The 18,668-nt window shown below is 44.6% G+C and overlaps 3 protein-coding genes and 1 long non-coding RNA gene across 4 annotated transcripts; 2 read left to right on the top strand and 2 right to left on the bottom strand.

Annotated features, from left to right (window-relative positions):
* Positions 1–400: 400 nt before the first annotated feature.
* Positions 401–6,217, top strand: nelfcd (negative elongation factor complex member C/D). Its single transcript, XM_069156229.1, has 15 exons — positions 401–582; positions 1,146–1,258; positions 1,356–1,465; positions 1,551–1,660; positions 1,766–1,873; positions 2,008–2,160; positions 2,595–2,725; positions 2,935–3,100; positions 3,197–3,331; positions 3,552–3,691; positions 4,353–4,467; positions 4,565–4,660; positions 4,759–4,899; positions 5,506–5,635; positions 5,861–6,217. The coding sequence occupies exons 1-15, from the start codon at positions 526–528 to the stop codon at positions 5,893–5,895; spliced, it is 1,740 nt and encodes a 579-aa protein (XP_069012330.1). The 5' UTR covers positions 401–525; the 3' UTR covers positions 5,896–6,217.
* Positions 6,218–6,278: 61 nt separating this feature from the next.
* Positions 6,279–10,482, bottom strand: ctsz (cathepsin Z). Its single transcript, XM_069156258.1, has 6 exons — positions 10,355–10,482; positions 8,913–9,076; positions 8,635–8,814; positions 8,314–8,464; positions 7,427–7,589; positions 6,279–6,948 (listed from the first exon to the last, which is right to left on the bottom strand). The coding sequence occupies exons 1-6, from the start codon at positions 10,480–10,482 to the stop codon at positions 6,823–6,825; spliced, it is 912 nt and encodes a 303-aa protein (XP_069012359.1). The 3' UTR covers positions 6,279–6,822.
* Positions 10,483–10,601: 119 nt separating this feature from the next.
* LOC138202332 (uncharacterized) lies at positions 10,602–15,485 on the top strand. The gene is made up of 3 exons (XR_011178636.1): positions 10,602–10,702; positions 12,966–13,229; positions 14,963–15,485. It is a non-coding gene; the product is annotated as an uncharacterized lncRNA (long non-coding RNA).
* Positions 11,195–18,013, bottom strand: npepl1 (aminopeptidase like 1). The gene is made up of 12 exons (XM_069156243.1): positions 17,804–18,013; positions 16,602–16,787; positions 16,223–16,393; positions 16,048–16,137; positions 15,490–15,571; positions 14,978–15,120; positions 14,206–14,283; positions 14,022–14,122; positions 13,710–13,833; positions 13,422–13,598; positions 13,009–13,119; positions 11,195–11,995 (listed from the first exon to the last, which is right to left on the bottom strand). The coding sequence occupies exons 1-12, from the start codon at positions 17,951–17,953 to the stop codon at positions 11,837–11,839; spliced, it is 1,572 nt and encodes a 523-aa protein (XP_069012344.1). The 5' UTR covers positions 17,954–18,013; the 3' UTR covers positions 11,195–11,836.
* Between the last annotated feature and the right edge of the window lie 655 nt (positions 18,014–18,668).

The following is an 18,668-nucleotide window of genomic DNA, read 5'->3' on the forward strand; positions in this document are numbered from 1 at the left end:
TGATGTTTTATTTCATTGTAACATGATGGGATTCGCAGACACTTTAAGCAAAATATCAACAAAATCACCTACGGTATCAAATTACAGTATATTTATTTCAAAAGTTCCAATGTGTAGTCTACATTCATCTTTATTTTTTAGTTTCTCTGGTGTTTTGATTTGGTTGGTGTCATTTTTCTTGCCTGTGAAAATCTGTCACCAACAACCTTTGCTTTAATTACTTTTTTTTTTTTTTTTTCTTGAGTGACACGTTGAATTATGTCCAATTATAAGATTTAAATTGAAGTAAATTGAGCCTGACAGTCTGAGCTCGGGGAATAACCCCCCGCGGCGTCGGAGCGGGGAGGGGGCGTGGCCTGCGGGGAGGGGGCGTGGCCTGCGGGTCACCGTCTCGCCATTTTCCTCCTGTTGTTGTTAGCTTCCCGGCTAACGAGGCTAGCTGCTCCGGCTGCTCGGCATCCTCACCAAGTCACACGGCAACACCTGAAACTCACAGCCGCGTTGTTGTAGCTCGTCCCCGGCGTCATGGACGAGGAGTATTACAGCAATGCAGGAGACTGGGAAGGCACGGAGGGGAACCTGGTGAGACTTGTTGCTGTTTGACTTTACGTTGGTTAGCAGCGTTAGCTTAGCCGCAGCTAGCAACGGACGCTGCTAATTTTTGCGGCGACCGAACATTAAAATAACATTAAAATAACATTAAAATAACATTAAAATAACACCGAGTTCATGAGCGAACTGTTGTTTTAACGTGCTGTTTAGTCTGAGCTCGCTGACTAACGACACAGCTGGTGGACACGAATAAACCGTTTGTTGTGTTTCTGTCACCGCGTTTAAATGAATGAACTTTGTTTTTTTTGTTTAATCACGTTGAAAAAACAAAATCGCGCCAAAAGACGTGTTGCAGTGTTTTTAATCCTTAAATTAAACTGTGTTTAATACACTCGATGCCAAACAGCAGACTATTATCGTTGCTGAATTTATTCTAAAATCTACTGTATTAAAACATGAATCACCAAATATGTGTAAACGTGAATAAACGTGAAGCTCAGCTGCTGTGGGGGGAAACACCTCCTGGGAGCTGCACCTCCTGTTACACCGGGAGGAGGAGGAGAAGCACCGACATCTGCGTCTCTGTGTCTCAGGAGGAGGGTTACGGAGAAGGAGAGAATGACGGGAAAACCCAGGAAAACTGTCTGCAGAAGTTCTCCAGCCGGGATTACATCATGGAGCCCGCCATCTTCAACACCCTCAAATCGTAAGCGTCCTCATGCAAACATCTGAACACGGAGGAAAAGACCGATGAAATGGGGGATTGGATCGAGAAGACGGTAGAAACCTTGTTGTTGTTGCAGGTATTTCCAAGCAGGAGGATCTCCAGAACATGTGATCCAGCTTCTCTCTGAAAACTACTCCGCCGTCGCTCAGACTGTCAACCTGCTGGCCGAGTGGCTCATCCAGATGGGTCGGTAGCGCCCGGTCCAATCTTTAAATCCCTGATATGTTGGAAAGCTGCGTCTCATCTGTGGTTTCCTTCTTTTTGGCTGCAGGTGTGGAACCTGCTCAGGTCCAAGAGCGAGTAGAAAACCACCTCAAGAGTCTCCTGATAAAACACTTCGACCCCCAGAAAGCTGATTCCATCTTCACCGTGGAGGGAGAGGTGAGATTTCAAACCTCGACTCGTATCTGACAAACCCTGGGCAGTTAAATCCAGAGTTGTGAATCAACCAATTCTGTCTCCTGTGTTCTTTTGTTTTGTTTTTAGACTCCCGCTTGGCTCGAGCAGATGATAGCACACACAACGTGGAGGGATCTCTTCTACAAGCTGGCGGAGGCTCACCCCGACTGCCTGATGCTCAACTTCACCGTGAAGGTACAGTCGCACCCGGCGCTCATTCATCACATACTTCCACAGTCTGTAAATTTGCTTCTTAGGTTTCATTAATATTGTTTTCATCACGGTAATTAGAATTGTAAACGTGATCTTTAGTTTTTTTTGGTGTGAAGCTCATTTCAGACGCAGGTTACCAGGGAGAGATCACCAGTGTGTCCACAGCGTGTCAGCAGCTGGAGGTTTTCTCGCGGGTGTTGAGGACGTCTTTGGCCACGCTGCTGGACGGAGGAGAAGAAAACCTGGAGAAGAACCTGCCCGAATTTGCCGTGAGGCTTTATTCATCTGTTTTGTTAACTGCAATATTAGTGCTGTTACATTTATACAGGGAGGATTTAAAAAAAAACAACAACAACATTATTTTTGAAACCCACTTCCATCTTTTCAAATTCAAAATCCATGATACTTTATCTCTGTAGGTTGTAGTTCTCTATATGATCTTCTGCACATGATGGTTGATGCTAAAACAATCATTTAATCAGTTCGTCTCTCAGCTGAAACCCTTCAGCAACTTTTTTTTACTGTTTTATAATTAAAGTAAATAAAATATCTTTAAACTGTTTTGCTTGATTAAAAAAGAAAAGAAAAGAAAAAAGCAGTTTGATGTTCTGGCAGACCGATTGTTTCTGTAAAAGCCCGTCAGTACGTGTGTTGGTTTCTCTGCTGCTGTGTTCGCTGAGTCGTTCCCTCCTCTCTCCTGCAGAAGATGGTGTGTCACGGCGAGCACACGTACCTCTTCGCCCAGGCGATGATGTCCATCCTCTCTCAGGAGGAGCAGGGCGGCTCGGCTGTCCGTCGGATCGGCCAGGAGGTGCAGAAGTCTGCACACGAGAGGTACCGCCTGCTGACTTTGCTCTTTGGTTTCATGGACCAAGTCAATGTGGTTAACGGTGTAAGATTACAGGGGAGGAGGTTTGGCTGATATTGTCTGCATGCAGATATCGTGCCTTAACGACGGATGGATAAAATGAAGGCGTTCAGTCGTGTACAGATAACAGGTTTCAGTGTTGATACCAACTCTGCGGTTGTGCTTCACATCTCAGAGGTCACGATGCCAGTCAGATAACCCTCGCTCTCGGCACGGCGGCGGCCTACCCTCGAGCCTGCCAGGCGCTCGGCGCCATGTTGTCCAAAGGAGCCCTGAACCCTGCAGATATAACGGTTCTGTTCAAGATGTTCAGCAGCATGGACCCTCCTCCTGTGGAGCTGGTGAGGACGCAGCGTCTCCTTTCAACCCGTTTTATGTCCACCGCTCGCTCGTTCAGGTGCAGGTCATTTGAAATGCTTGTGTTTTCTTGTCTTCAGATCCGAGTGCCGGCCTTTCTGGACCTGTTCATGCAGTCGCTTTTTAAGCCGGGGTCAAAGATCAACCAAGACCACAAACACAAGTACATCCACATCTTGGCTTACGCCGCCAGTGTGGTGGAGACGTGGAAGAAGGTAACGCGAACGATGAAGTATAACGATTGTTATAACGTAAATGAAGTTACTGACGGCGGACTGGTTGGTAGTTCCAGGTCTGATGTACTCGGCCACCATCTGTGTCAACTGTCAACAATCAATCTGCTCTTTTGTTTTCTTTATGTCTCCTTCAACTGATGCTTCCTAAAGTTCTCTAAACACGTGTTACTTTTTAAAAAAATTTTGTATTCAAACCCAGAACAAGCGAGTCAACATCAACAAAGACGAGCTGAAGTCGACCTCCAAGGCCATCGAGACCGTCCACAACCTCTGCTGCAACGAGAACAAAGGAGCGACGGAGCTGGTGGCTGAACTCGGGACTCTGTACCAGTGCATCCGGTGAGTGGACCGACCAGACACCGTTGATGAATAGTAATAATCATAATAATAATAAACTTTATTTGTATAGCACCTGTCGTACAAGAAATGCAGGACAAAGTGTTTTACAGCAAGAGAATCAATCACATGCAGTGTTTGACATAAAAACAGATATAAAGGAACATTTACAAATATAGAAAAGAAATGAGATGCATTAGAAACAGATAAAATGCATAAAATTAAACATGAATGTTTAAATATAAAATTAGCAATATGCATTTTAAAGGTTCAAAGTGCAAGAGAGCTTCAAGAGTAGCGAGTTAAAGGCTGAAGTAAAGAGAAATGTTTTTATCTTTCTTTTAAAAGTATGAACTGAGCGTCCCTGATATCCATCTAACTTGGTCCGAGCTCATTCACCGCTTTATATGAAATAGATTATATTTAATCAAAAATATTCAGGAGATTATTTGATCATAATAAATAAAAGTATCAGTTTGTAGCGCCGGTAAGGGAGCGAAGTAAACCTGGAACTCAACAAATAGATAAAGACGAACAATCTGAGGTGATGACAGCGTTTGATTCTTGGTGCTTTGGGCGCCTTTTATTTGGTGCTCAGCGTGTTGGAGTTGGACTCCGGACGTCCTCCCTGCTCAGTGAACCTGCTGCCTCTCACTGTGTTCAGGTTTCCAGTCGTCGCGATGGGAGTTTTGAAGTGGGTGGACTGGACGGTGTCTGAGCCGCGGTACTTCCAGCTCCAGACGGACCACACTCCGGTCCATTTAGCCCTACTGGACGAGGTACCGCCGCGATAACGTCTCGTTTCAAATTCCCCCGTTGAAATGACAGTGAAAAAATAAATCAAATGTAAATCCGGTGTTTTGTTTTCCACCACAGATCTGCACGTGTCACCAGCTGCTGCACCCGCAGGTCCTGCAGCTGCTCATCAAGCTCTTTGAGACGGAGCACTCTCAGCTGGACGTCATGGAGCAGGTGAGACGCCCCTCGTTTCGTTTCTTCTCTTCTCTTCGTCTTTGTGGAGAAACCGCGACCGCCAGCTCACCGCAGGTTTGGTTTCACTTCCCCCGCAGCTGGAGCTGAAGAAGACTCTGCTTGACCGGATGGTTCATCTGCTGAGCCGAGGCTACGTGCTGCCCGTCGTCGGTTACATCCGCAAATGTCTGGAGAAACTCAACACGGATATCTCCCTCATCAGATATTTTGTTACCGAGGTAACCGCTGCTTTTTATCCTCGTTAGTGATTGATTGGATGACGTGAGGGATATAAAGGGATCCCACATTTATGCGTATAACTTTTAGTACTAGCGTGCTTTATACTTTCAAGAATGGTAAATGGTCTCGAACGCAGTTTAATATGTTGTTTAACACTTTGACTTTAAAATTTCTGAGTTTACGGTTTCATCTGATTTCTTTAATCCATTAAAAGTTTTCATAATTTTCATTCTTACTCAAATTTTTTGAATATTCGTTGATTGATCCTGATTTAAAACAGGCCTTTTATTACCGTTTATCAATATTAAATACTTAAATCAGCCACATGAAACAACGTGAACAGAATTATCACCTGCAGCTCGGTAACGGACTTCAGCTGAAGGTTGAGAGTCAAAGAGCTGAAGGACAGTTAATATTAGTTCCTCAGAAAATGGACTGATGTGCAAATAAGCAAATATTTGCTCACCTGTTGCCAAGTGGACAAAAACAGATTTGCACGTTTAAGCTTTAAAAGACATAAACAGCTTGATTTGGTCGTCGGGCCTGAAGTCAAGAACCTGGAACCTTTTGAAACCGATCTCACCGTGAAGCGTTTCCTCCCGAAGGTTCTGGACGTGATCGCGCCTCCCTACACGTCCGACTTCGTGCAGCTCTTCCTGCCCATCCTGGAGAACGACAGCATCGCGGGAACCATCCGCACGGAGGGCGAGCACGACGCCGTCGCCGAGTTCATCGGTGAGTCGCGCGCCGACATTCATGTTCTTGTGGACAGTTTACAGAAATGAATTCCACGCACCTTTCAGAGGTTTACGAGTCGATTAAAAAAAAAACAATCAGAGGAAGTGGATTTTAGACTTCAGTCGATGTTAAAACAGGAACGTAAAATATTCTGTACTTCCTACTCTCCTCATCTTTTTGAAGCGCTAAACTGTCGAGGTTTTTTTGTTTTGTTTGTTTCAGCTCATTGCAAATCAAACTTCATCATGATTAACTGAAGTGGAAATGAAAGAGTTCCTGCGGAGAGACCGCAGGAGGGAAACCGAGGATCAGTTGTTTCAGCGATGACCAAAGACTCTGCTGAAGCACAGAAGACACGGACTTTTTAAGTTTGACCAAACGAGCGGACGTCATTTTTCTCTGGAGGCGACAAAAAAAGCCAAATGACATGAAAGTATTGTAATAAGACGGACTGGTCGACGGAGACGCCTCGGAGATGCAGCTAAATGGGTCCTTATTTGTATTTTTTTCGCCTGTATATTTGATTTTCTATATTTTATGTTGGTTCGAGCAGTTTTAAAATAAAAGCCTGAATATGTATTATTTTTTTTAATTGTATGCAGTTGTGATGAAAACTCAAAACGGAGGTCGGGCAAAGCCGCACTTTATAGTTTTGTGTTTATTTCCAGTTTGAAAACAGCAAATATTCCACTTCCTGCAACATTTGTGATGTGTCGATTGTTCAGCGTGAAAAAACAGTTAAACAATTAAAATGATCAAAGCTTGAGGTCGAGTGCATTTAAGGCACGTTGAAGCTGAATAGTTTGAAATCCCTGTAGTGCAACATCGTCGTCCAGCGTCGGAGCAAAGGAGGACAAACTCATCACCGTGTTCTTTGGCCGAGTCGCGATGCATTTACAAACTAAAAACATTTTCTATCTACGCTGAAAACTGAAGAACTTCTGTATCTTCTCAGTGCCGTGCTGCTGAAACCATTTAAAAGTCTGACCTTCCCGTGCTAAATAACATCAGATGTGAGCGGGTTTGGTTTCCAGCTGGAAGACCGTGGCACTGATTTACAAGTTAAATAATAATTCTCTAAAACAAACAAAGAAGCCCTGAAATTATTCCCTTTTTCAACATTTCCCATATAAAAAGTTTCCCTCCAGCTCAGACGGGAAGACGCGAGCGTCTCGGGGATCCTCTCAGAGGTATTCTTTGGGGACGACGGGGTCTCCGAACATGCAGTCCTCCTCCAGCGCCAGGTTGTACTTGCTGCCGCTTCCTCCCTTGTAGGCGCTGGTGACGATCCGGAGCCAACCTTTCTCACCCTGAAGACACGAGACGGGAAACATGTCTTCAGTCAAACTGTGAAACCACGAGTGTCGTAATAATACGGTTTGTTTTTTTCCCCATCGACGGTTGGACAAAAAAATATTTTTAAGAGGACACCTTCGACTTCTGTGATCTTCTCACTGCTTCCGAGTGGATGAAGCGGTTTTGTTTTTGTGCACATTAATCAGGATTCAGAAAACATCTCGCTGTCGGTCAAATCTGATTAAACCACAGTTTCACTCTTTAGCCGTGTTTTACCTCAAACTTTTAACTTTCTAGTCCTGAATATTTAGTGTACAGCTGCTTCAATACTTTTATAAAATATTTTTCTCTCAACTTCAAATGACAAAAGTCAGATCAAAAAAAGATCAGTAAAAAAAAAAAGAAAGTTCTATTATAATGTAGAAGATGTGATAACGAGCCGAGAGACCCGTCCGCATGTCGTGTTCTCATTCCTCTGCTCGATGAACTCACCCACGGCTCTCCCCAGGAGTTGCGGACGATCCAGTACTCGACGCCGTCCTCCACCCCCCATCCCGCCACCGACACGATGTGGTTGATGAAAGCCTTGTCGTGGTACTCGGAGTAAACTCCTCCCGCGTACGCGTCCAGCTTGTCGGTGGCCATGATCCCACAGCTGCGAGAAAACAAAAACGCCAACAGGTGACTTCCTGTCTCGGGTGGAAGGAGCTGAATGTTTTGCCTGCAGGTCGGTCGAGTTCACCGAATGTTTGTTTTCAGCTGATTCTTTTCATTCCTTTTGTTTTGTTTTTATTTGCGCTCCTCTGCAGAGCTGCGCGGTCATGAAAGATGTTTCAGTCTTCGTCCTCATGGAACAAACAGGAATCTGAGATCAGCCCGTCTGGCAACTTTCATAAAGTCGTGACTCGTGAATGTTTAACCTCATTAAAAACTCAAATTAAGATCTGTTTTTTGGTGACGCCTTCTGAAGTGCAGATTTATAAAAACTCTTGATTTCTGTGTTTCTGTCCCACTTTAAGCCTTTTTGCTGTTTTGGGTTTATATGCGTACACCTAGAAATCTCGCGGTTTCTTTACTTTCGTTGAACACGAGCAGTTACAAGCCGAAGAAACAGACGTCAAATAACGTTAAATGAATAATCAGCTACTGTTATTTTTGTTTTTAAGTCACGACTGTCAAAAAGAACAATAAGCTCTCTCTACATGCACAGATGTGCTTCACTTTTTTTGCAGCCCTGATGTATTTCGTTAACCCCCCACCCCCCCCTTTTTTTTTTAACATAAGAAAAAAGTATTTGTATTAGTGTGAACAAGGACTTTGTGTAAATACAAAAAAAAAGTATTCAGCAGCATAAAAAAGAAAGAAGAAAGGTTTCCCACCTGATTGGTCCTCTGGCGTAAATCTCTGCCATCATCTTCTCCCTCCCGCTGACGTCTCCGTACTCGTCCACCTTCCACAGCGTGAAGTTCTTCACGATGTTGCACACCCCAAAGGTGGTGCAGGTGCCGCATTGGTTGAAGGGCTTGCAGTCTTCGGGGGAAAGAGACGCAGAACATGCAGAGTTCACAGCGTGAACGAGACCGCTGACTTTGTGACACTCTCTCTCTCTCTCTCTCTCACTCTCTCTCACCCTCTCACTCTCTCTCTCTCACCCTCTCACTCACCCTCTCTCTCACCCTCTCTCTCACCCTCTCACTCACCCTGGTCTTTGGCCTGGTAGTTGTTGCAGGTCTCATCCGGGATGCCGTGTTTGTTGGCGTACTCCCAGACCCCGGTGTGATCCCCGCCGTGGCAGGTTCCCGCTCCGCCGCAGTCGACCACGTGCTGGACGGACAGATAGGCGGACGGCCACGCCCCCTTTCTCTTGATGTTGATGCGATCTGAAGAAGAAGAAGAAGCACGAAGTTTTAACGGTCACTTTCCGACCGGTACAAGGTGAAACGGTAAAAGAAAAACAAAAAAAAGCGGTGCGTCCTACCTGCCATGGCGCTGGTGCTGCCGTGGGCCCAGCAGGAGCCGCAGTACTGAGGGATGTGCTGGTTGCGGGTGGTGCTGACGTAGTTGGTGCCGTTTATGTTCCTCCAGTCCCACGACTTGGGCAGGTCGGAGACGTTCAGGTACTCATGAGGACGAGGTCTGGTCCTGTGAACAGGCAGCTTTTAGGATGTGTGTGTGTGTGTGTGTGTGTGTGTGTGTGTGTGTGTTGTTGTTGTTGTTTTTTTAATGCGTGATCCCGCTTTTCTCCGTTTTATGTCAACGTAAACTAAATGTCAAAACAGCCTGAAATCATGTGAAAATCACACCCCGTGTTTCAGCTGCAGCGTGTTAAGATTGTGAACATTATTTTCTCCATCCGGTTTCATTTCCCTTTTTTATTTTAATAAATATTTTTAGGGCTGAAGAGGACCATTAAAAAGGAACATTTCCTTCTCGTCTTCTGACACTCACATGTTGGAGGTATGAAGTTAATTTTGTCTTTTTTTTATGCAAGAATAAAAGACAGTTCACACTCCAATCAAAAAGTAAAATTAAATAAAATTATCTAGATGATGAGAACAAATGATCCCTTAAAGTTTTCTTGGTTTGGTCACAAACTTGAGAATTATGCTGAAATCTGCGACCAAAAAGAAGTTATTTGTTTGGGATCCAGATCATTTTATTATGAGTTCATATATTTTTTTTACAAATAACCTTGATTTTTGATCACAGTGTAATAAACCTGCTCTTAAAACTCATTTATGCTTACATAATAAAAAGACACAAAACTACGTACGGTTTTTAGTATTATTTTGGTGCAGATGCAGTTAAGTTCCATATTATAAGGCTGATTGTGATATTTTTCATTCTAAATAACTCAATTTAAAAACATTTCGTTTAAAACGTGTAATATACATACAGGCTTTGGTCAAATATAAAATACAGCTAAAACACGAGTTCTTTTATTCCGTGATATTTGTTGATGTCTGTTTAAAACAGATGTAGAAGGGTTGAAGGGGATTTCTGAGGTGAATCTTTCTTTCAGGGTTTTTTAGAGAGACTCCAGCGTCCCATTACTTCCTCAAACCCGGGAGTCACCAAACCTCGTGACTTCTCGTGAAATCTGTCTTGGGAAACTTGTTTTTTTTACAGCAAACAACAAATTAAACCAAAAGTCGAGACTTGGTTCATTTTAAAACAGATTTTTGTTTTTGTACACACCTACTTTAGCTGTATTTGTTGTCTTATATTTCTGTATATTTATCAAATTTAATTGTAAAACTAATTCTCCTTGTTGGTTACCCAACTTATCTAATGCCTGTTAACAGCTGATATTAGCTGGCTAGATATACATAGATATATATATGTATATATATATATCTATGTATTTCTGACGTTTGGGGAACTTTTCCTGGAAACCTGCTTCAGATTTGTTGAACTTACGCGAGTCCAAAGCCGTCTCTCCTCGGCGCGCGCACGTAGCACGGGCGCGTCTGGTCGAAGAACAGTCCGGCCGACACGCAGCACGACGCGGCCGCGAGCAGGACGACGAGCGCGGCTGTCCGCGCCATCTGCGACACCGAGCAGGGCTTCACTCAACGGCGAGGAGAGAGGAGAGAGGAGCCGGGGCGATACCAGCGAGCTGTCAGCCTGAAGACCGGAGGACGTCTCTGGGAATCTCAGCGACGCTTTTGCTCGGTTTCCAAGCCAAGGTCACGTGACCGCAAACAACCACCACGTGATTTATAGCGAAGTCACGTGTCACAGACGGGAAACAGCGACCACGCGGAGGCAATTAATCAAACCACATTTAAACTATAGTAGCATTAAGTTATAATGAAATAATCACCAAAGCCTTAAGAAACAGTTATATTAGGTGACACTGGACACGGCATATATATATATATATATATATATATATAACTGTTGTCTTGTAGTTGATGAGCCCACTGAGGTTATAGAAAGTGTTATCCGAGTTTATAACGTGATTATCGCGTAACTCGTGATTGTTTGATTCGGTTTCCGAGTTTCATTCCAACATGCTGATTTGAAACTTTAACTCGTGACGGACTGATAAGGGCCGTCGGCCCGGGGCAAGACTTCAACACAGCCGTTAGAAACACAATGAGGTAAAATGTCAAAATGATGATTGGTGTGTAAAGGTCACTTTAGGAGTGAACTCGACAGGAATAAACTTTAACCTCCACTTAAGAGGTTTTTGTTTGTTTTTCCAGGAGCTTTTAACTGCTTCTCAACAGAAAGAGTTCCATGTCAGCTTCAGAGTGTTTTCACAGATGGCACCGCCTTTATTGAAGACAACATGATTGTCACAAGGGTGGTAAAAAAAAAAACAAAAAAAACATGTCACTTGTGCTGAGATCTGACAAATACTTCATTCACAGTTTAACATCTTGCATGTGTACTTTTATGCTGACAAAGCATGTTCTGTTAAAACTGCAGGAAGCGCTCGGTTTGTTCCAGAGTCCAGGACAGGAACAAATCTGGCTTCTCTGATCCTTCGTTCAGTATTTTTCACAATGCGACAACATGTATGGCATGAAGTTTGATTTGCATAAAGCGTGAACTCATCCTGCTGATGAGGTGGATATTTGAAATGTCAAAAACAACAACAACAACAATAATCACAAAAACAAAACCTGAATGAATCTGTCATGAAGACAAACCATCTGCTCTTCTCTGATTTGATAATAATACAAAAGTAGCTGAATAATGGAGAAACATGTGCCGAGTAAGGAAGACATGTGAAGGCCTGTGGGTTTCTCATAATCATTTCTACCACATCTGATTTACTCATGATTAGATTTTTTTTTTATTCAGTGAAGTCAAATTGAATCAAATAGAAATCGGTTGATCTGATTGGCTGAGCTCTTGCTCCAGCGCTGGGAGGGGTGGGGTGAACCGTCCCTACACCAGTCTTCGTCTTTTGCAGTCACGCTCCATCTGGTCTTCGGACATGTGGGCGGGAGCACCCAGAGGAGACACTCGGTTCAGCATGGAGTCATCGGACGCCTGACCGAACAGGGCCATGAGCAGAGCCACGCCGAACCCCGTGGCGCGCTCTCCCTGCAGAGGAGGACGACAAACAAGGCTCAGATCCTAACGTCCTGCGTCGTTACCCAGTTAATGTGGTTTTAAAAGCCACTTCACCGTAAACGTTACTGCGGCGAAGCTGTAAAAATCTGTTTCTGAGACGGCACAACGACACTTAACGAGAAGCTTTTAGTACAGCGAGAATGATGGTGAGCCCTCGTCTTTATGAGTCGAATCACAAGACGAGGACGAGCGTCAGGAAATCACCTGCAGGAGAGTCAGAAAAAAAAAGAAAAGAAAAAGCCGGGGAAATCTGCTGCTTTCTTTAAAAACAGAGTTTCATCAATGAGGAAGGAAACATCGCAACTTTACTCATGTTGGCAGCGGACATTTTATAGACTTAGTTAAAGTTGCTGTTAAGCGTCATAGACCAACCGTAAACATTGTGCTGACTGGTTTTAGTATTTAGTTTGTGTTTAAAAAAAAAAAGAAGAAGATTAAATTCTATTCGTCATCAGCTGGAAGTTTTACAACAACAGTTGTGTTTGCGGGCTCTTAAAAGTTAAAGGTTTCCACGCAGAGCTGCAAAAATGAAGCTGCATTCAGACCCGACACGTGTTCCCTCATGTTCCTCAGATTTGTAAATAAGACTCCTTTTTGCTCGTCTGATTTCAGCTGAATAAATATCTTGTAGAAAAATAAAGCAGAAAACACCCAGTGGCCCAAAAAAGAATTTGGATGCTTTGAGCCAAACTTAAATTTAATTGTATTTTACTGCATTAAAGTAGAAACTGTGAAAGCAACTTATAGCTATTTGAATGAAGGAGCACAAGCACATGTGTCAAGAAAAATATTCCACAAAAGAAAAGACGATAAAATTTAAATGATCTAACACTTTATGAACAACCGGACGAACCTCTGAAAGTATTTTTTTGATAGTTCAACTTTCTAAATAGCTTTTGTTGCCACCGTATACATACAACTAATAAAACTTCCATTTCAGGTATCCGTCTATCCGTGTGCACACCGCAGCCTCCGGTACTCACAGCATGAACAGGAGAGGCGATGTCAACGTGGACCCAGACGCCGGGCCAATCGAAGCCCAGGTGGGAACCAATGAAGAGGCCGGCGCAGGAGCTCTGGGCGTTCTCCCGGTCCTGTCAACACACCACGACATCACCTCAGAGACGCACCCAAAATATACCCCAACATCAGTCCCGGCACAAATATTCTTCTCTTAATAGTAACACGGAGCACAATGTTTCAGGTACATTTAAAATAAGACCGTATATTACAGGCCGATTCTAAAGGAACCGAATACGATTACTGAGCTGCGCCTGTTTATGCGTTTGGACTTTGAGGCCTTCATTCATACGTGATTTGTTATGTTTGAATGTAAACATTATTCAAAATCCACGCTGTCTTGTCGCGTTCTGGTTTCGGGAAGTTTGTCACTCACCGCCACGGAGTTCTTCATGTCGGCCATGGCGGAGGTGAACTCGCTGAAGTGCAGCTCGGGGCAGTAGACCAGCGGGTGGGCGAGATCTCCGCTGCTGCGGCCGGCGCGCACGCACGCCACCTCCCACTGCTCGCTGTTGGTCATCACGGCGGCGTGGTGCTTCCCCGTGGAGATCCCCTGACGAGCACAAACAGGAAGGCTTCAACGACAAAAGGTCGGATCCTCTCTTCACGCCCGGACGTGTCGATCCGAGCACCCGCTGCCTTCGGTGGAACGACGGTGACCCACCTGCGCCCCCGTCAGCGTGGCCATGTCCAGAATGATGTCGGCCGACAGGTCTTTGCTGGCGTACACGACTCCATCAGCCAGCACCAGCCGGCCCTCCGCATCCGTGTTGTTGATTTCCACCGTCCTTCAGAAGGAAACAGATACATTATGGACGTTTAATACCACAGCTCAGGTTTATTGCTGGTGATGTAAGATGACGCTCTTCGTGTGCAGTCGGACGAGCAAGAACAAACCAAAACGGGTGAAGTTGATACTCTCGTAGAGAAAACTCAACATAAACGATACGCTATCGTTAATAAAAAAGCGTCTCACTTTCCAGAGTAGAGAGTGTGGATGTCGTCGGGTCGCGTGGCTGCAGGTCCGACTGCGTTCTCAGCCAGACAGAAGACTGCGTGGAGGTTATCCTTAAAGCCCTGAAGCACACGGAGAGTCTGATTAGGAAAAAAGCCCCAAGATGCAGCGGAGGCCGACTGACTGACAGCTGATGTCGTCACACCTGTTTGATGGTGGACTTGAAAGCTCCCAAAATGGCAGCAGCTCCTCCGCAGTCTCTCTTCATCCCCGGCATGGTGGTCTGCAAGGACAAAAAAATTAAATCACAAACCTTATTTACATGCGATGACTTAATTGGCTCTCTAATGCTGCATCTCTATCTGCATTGAGCAGGACACCGACCCAGCGGTCCATTTACACTCAAAGCTTTTAAGCTGATCTGGTGCAACAACGTGAGAACGGGATTAAAGATGAATGTAACAGATCAGAGGTGGCAGAGTGCACGGTCCAGGATTACAGACATCACTAAAGATGATCTGTTTTTTGTTTTTTTAAAGGTGTACAGTGAACGGACCACAAAGACGACACAGAGTCAAAATACGTGGCGATGCTGCAGCTGCATCATGGGAGAGGATTGACAGACTGACCCGTATAAGTCAATTTACATCAACAGGATCCTGGTGAAGATAAACGGTCTGAGGTGTTCCAACAAATTGTGCAATTCGTTGGACCATCGAGATACATTAATAAAGTTAATAAAGTTGTATTACCTGATAAACAACTAACAATTTGATTCCTCCTTAAATTACATATCTAAACAAAGAGACCAGCCACATGCAGTCCAAATAGCTTTTAATATGTTTAAATATTCTTGAGTTTGGCCCGCAGGTTTCTTTTTTTTTTAAACGACGTGATTTGTGTGAATTAACGAGACACAGACTCGAGGCCTCCTGACAACCGCGACTGTCTCTTCTCCACAGGAACGAGGAGCGCACCTTTCCCTTGATGCTGAGTCCTCCGGTGTCGTACACGATGCCCTTTCCCACCCACGCGATGGTTTGGGTCGCACCATCAGGCGTGTGGCTCAGCACTGCCAACGCAGGAGGATGCTCAGCTGCCTTTCCAACACCGTAGATACCTGACGCGGGAGACACAAAGAAAAATGTAGTTTTTTGTTTTTGAAGGAAGAATATTTTGGAAAGGAGGAAGTGAAACTGGCTTTTACAAAAACAACAGAATTATTTTAATGAATTATTCATAGCTGAAAAACAACATGCTGTGATAAAATGTTTCTATCAAGCTAAAAAGATAGTCTTCAATAGAAACCAAGTAATAATTTGAGTGATTTGCTTTTTTTCTTCTAACAGTAATTGCACAAGTTGTTTGTGAAGCAAAAGAGCTAAAAATCACATTTAATGCAGTCAGCGTCGAAGCGATACGAAAGTCTGTGGACTCGTCAGGATATCAACTAACGACAGAAATAAACGGACATTTATAGACGCAGCACCTCCAAACCCTTTTTGTTTCAGTTCCTCTCCTTGAATGATGACTGGAGTGATCCCAAGTTCAGTTCCTACAGCTTTGATTTCCTGAAACAGAAACGATCGTCTGTGACGGAAAGCTGCAGTAAAAAACTAGTTGGACAGTTAACACGTTATTTGAAGCCGTAGTTCAGTGTGTATAAATGATTATTAAACGGTTTATAACACAATATCCTGCCGCTGCATATCAGAGGACCGATGACACACATTTTTTAACCCCCTTATGTTACTTTCTCTGAACATTACCCATGATGCAACAGAAAGCGTATTTTTTTTACAGCCTCACCACTGCTACTCTAATTTTTCTTCTTTTCTTAGTTTTAGAACATGCGAACTAAAGTAAAAGTTCACTCGTCATTTTTATGATCATCTTACTTGACGGTGTTTTTTACAGAATCAATAAGAAATGCATCAGGATATATTTCCACTGTAACGCATCGGTTTCTCTGCCGGACATGTGTTCATGTTCCCGGAGAGTTGTTGAGAGTTTGACATGTTCCAGAGAGAGAAAACGTTTCACTCACGTCTAAGAAGTGGTCCGTGTTCATCTCATTGCAGGGAGTGTCCACAATACGAGCCGCCAGCCGAACTCCGTCAGCAGCGTTGGACAGACACTGAACAGAAGAGGCAGACTTTTCTGTTAAAAACGTGCTTTTTCTGAGCAGAATACCAGAAACCAAAACATTTCCTGCGCGATACCTCGAGCTCTGCGACATCCAGAGGATTGCTGTCTTGGCCGACGATCACGAACTCCACGGTCACGTGTTTCTTCTCGGCCCTGCGGGAGGATGCGGAGCGGCGGGAGAAGATGGGGAAGGCCCTGGAGACGGCGCAGGAGGAGGCGAACACATCCGAACGCTCGCACACCACCTGGAGAGGTAAGAAACGCCCACGCGTGTTACAACACAGGCCGTCTCATGACACACCGGATGACCCAGATCTGAGAGCCACGGGACTCCCAGAGAGACTCGCAGAAGGACAGCGTCGCTTCTGCAGCAGCATTTCTGTTCTGTAGCTAAAAGTGCTCTCTGACCTCCCTGAAGGAGAACAAATACAAAATAGAGATGAAGATACTGACCAGGATGCAGCGGTTGTTCCCCCCGGGGAGGCAGGACCGGACCAGGCGGGACAGAAAGTGGGCTGAAGAGGGGCTATTGTGTCTGCTGACCCGCGAAGGAAGGGCGGCCACGGCAGCGTGGTTGAGGTACAGAGGGCAGCTGTCCGTGGGGTTCGGGTTCAGAGCGCCGAGAGCGGCCTGCCAAGTCTGAAACATCACCACACCATCAATGGTTCACACCATAGATATGAACACTGCCCGGGTTTGGTCTCCCGATGAACGCTTCATTTTTCCAACAGAAGAAATCAGACAATATGTGAGAAGGAGTTTTAAACATTAGAGGCTTCCTCGTGTCAAAATTACCAGTTTATGATTTTTTTTTTTACCATCCAGGAATAATAAGAGAATAAGTTAAGCAGAAAAGTGACGCTGATTTTGGGGAATCATTGTCTGCAAAATGTGTCGCAAATGGGCAAAGATGTGTAAATAAATGTCAGAATACTCCTAAAAACTGGGTGTCAGAGCCACAAGTGTTGAATAGAAGTACATTTGAATTTCAGCAATATTAATAATTTCATTTCGGATTTATGCTCACTGAAAAGTTCATCTACCCTTTGATGTAATTGTTTAATGAGGTCACGACAGCAGGGACTTTTTTCTGTAAACATTTTTGCTTTGAAAATGGACTGAGCTGCTGTGACCGCAGCGGTCCTCCGGAGACAGACACGGTCCTCCGGGGACAGACACGGTCCTCCGGAGACACGTCCTCCGGTCACCGGGAGGGAATGACCCAGAGGCAGGGAACAGAAAGCTGGACTTTAACCTCAGCAGTGCTGCAGTGTTCGTGGAGAAGTTGATTCCCACGAACTGTTTATGAAGTATTCATACTTCATAAACGAAGTATTCATACTTCGTTTATGAAGTATTCATACTTCGTTTATGAAGTATTCATACTTCGGTGTAATAAACAGCTCGTTGATAATAAAAAAACGTTATTAACGTCCTTGTGGACTTTATTACCGACTAATAACAACCAGACTCCCCACACGTCTCGAGTACTATTAGTTGATGTAACTAACCAGCTGACCTGGAGATGGTCACCCACGTGGGACTAGTTAACGTGAGCTACTTGTTTTAGCTTTGAGAGAACTTAGCCGCGTTAGCTCGCGCTAGCTCCTGTTAGCTCGGCGTTAGCACCAGCTGTCTCCCTCCACCAGATTCACCTCTTTGCTGACGACCGGCTGCAGCTTCCCTTTGATTTGGCTCCAGCTCACTTGCTGCAGGTTGCTGTGCTGCCCGATGATCAGGACCGGGCGGCTCTGCGGCTCCGAGTCACCGGCGGACGCCTTGAACTCCAGCATCACATTCGCCATTTCGGTGACCAGCTAACGGATAGCTGGCTGTCGGTTAACACTGAACATCGGTGCAACCCGAACCGGCGACGGCGGCCGGGAGGGGCCACACTGCTTTTGTATCGGCGATCTGTCGACCTCTGCTGGCGAGCAGCAGGAACTGCACGAAGACGTCAGAGGATGGGTTAAAAAAAATTTTTTTAAGTATGTCTCCAAACAAAAATGTTGGAGCCATAATGTAGTTATTGTTTGTTTTGTTTCATGGTTATATATTAAACAGGTGACCAAATGTATACCAGCGTTTGGGCAGTTTCACAGGGAGCCTCCGGTGATGGGAGCCAGGTGGTGAATGGGGAGCATACAGTCTCTTTATTGTGTTTGTGGCAACGTGTCCGTGGAAGTGTTTAATGCTTCCTGTTGAATGGAAACCGGGATGTACTGAAATTGCTGAAAGGAAAGTGAACTGTGGCGATGGACTCAGCTGTTTCTACCTGCTGAGGTGAGCTTCTGTGTACGACTATGAGTAATGTTGTTGTTGTTTTTAAGGAAAGACACTACAAAGAATGATTTCAGTCTTTAGTTTGTCCATTTGTCTCTTTCTTAAGTTACCTCAGTTTTTCTGTTGTCCATTAGGTGTTTGTTACCTTCGCAGAGGAGGTTTTAGATGTAGTTTGTTTGTTTGTTTGTTTGTCAGCAGTATTACAAAAAAAAAAAAAAAATACTGGTCCAAAATTCA

The sequence above is a fragment of the Embiotoca jacksoni genome, unplaced genomic scaffold (assembly GCF_022577435.1).
Source record: "Embiotoca jacksoni isolate LCO1_2020_lvr unplaced genomic scaffold, fEmbJac1.0.p SCAF_1, whole genome shotgun sequence".
In the NCBI taxonomy this organism is placed as follows: domain Eukaryota; kingdom Metazoa; phylum Chordata; class Actinopteri; family Embiotocidae; genus Embiotoca; species Embiotoca jacksoni.

Coding starts and splice junctions, on each gene's coding strand:
- nelfcd (XM_069156229.1), top strand. CDS start 526: ATGGACGAGGAGTATTACAGCAATGCAGGAGACTGGGAAGGCACGGAG. Junction 2,726..2,934: donor CAGAAGTCTGCACACGAGAG/GTACCGCCTGCT, acceptor TTCACATCTCAG/AGGTCACGATGCCAGTCAGA. Junction 3,332..3,551: donor TGGTGGAGACGTGGAAGAAG/GTAACGCGAACG, acceptor ATTCAAACCCAG/AACAAGCGAGTCAACATCAA.
- ctsz (XM_069156258.1), bottom strand. CDS start 10,482: ATGGCGCGGACAGCCGCGCTCGTCGTCCTGCTCGCGGCCGCGTCGTGC. Junction 8,815..8,912: donor CAGCACCAGCGCCATGGCAG/GTAGGACGCACC, acceptor CTTCTTCTTCAG/ATCGCATCAACATCAAGAGA. Junction 7,590..8,313: donor TACGCCAGAGGACCAATCAG/GTGGGAAACCTT, acceptor GTTTTCTCGCAG/CTGTGGGATCATGGCCACCG.
- npepl1 (XM_069156243.1), bottom strand. CDS start 17,953: ATGGCGAATGTGATGCTGGAGTTCAAGGCGTCCGCCGGTGACTCGGAG. Junction 14,284..14,977: donor GACTCAGCATCAAGGGAAAG/GTGCGCTCCTCG, acceptor TTGTCCTTGCAG/ACCACCATGCCGGGGATGAA. Junction 14,123..14,205: donor TCAAGTCCACCATCAAACAG/GTGTGACGACAT, acceptor CGTGTGCTTCAG/GGCTTTAAGGATAACCTCCA.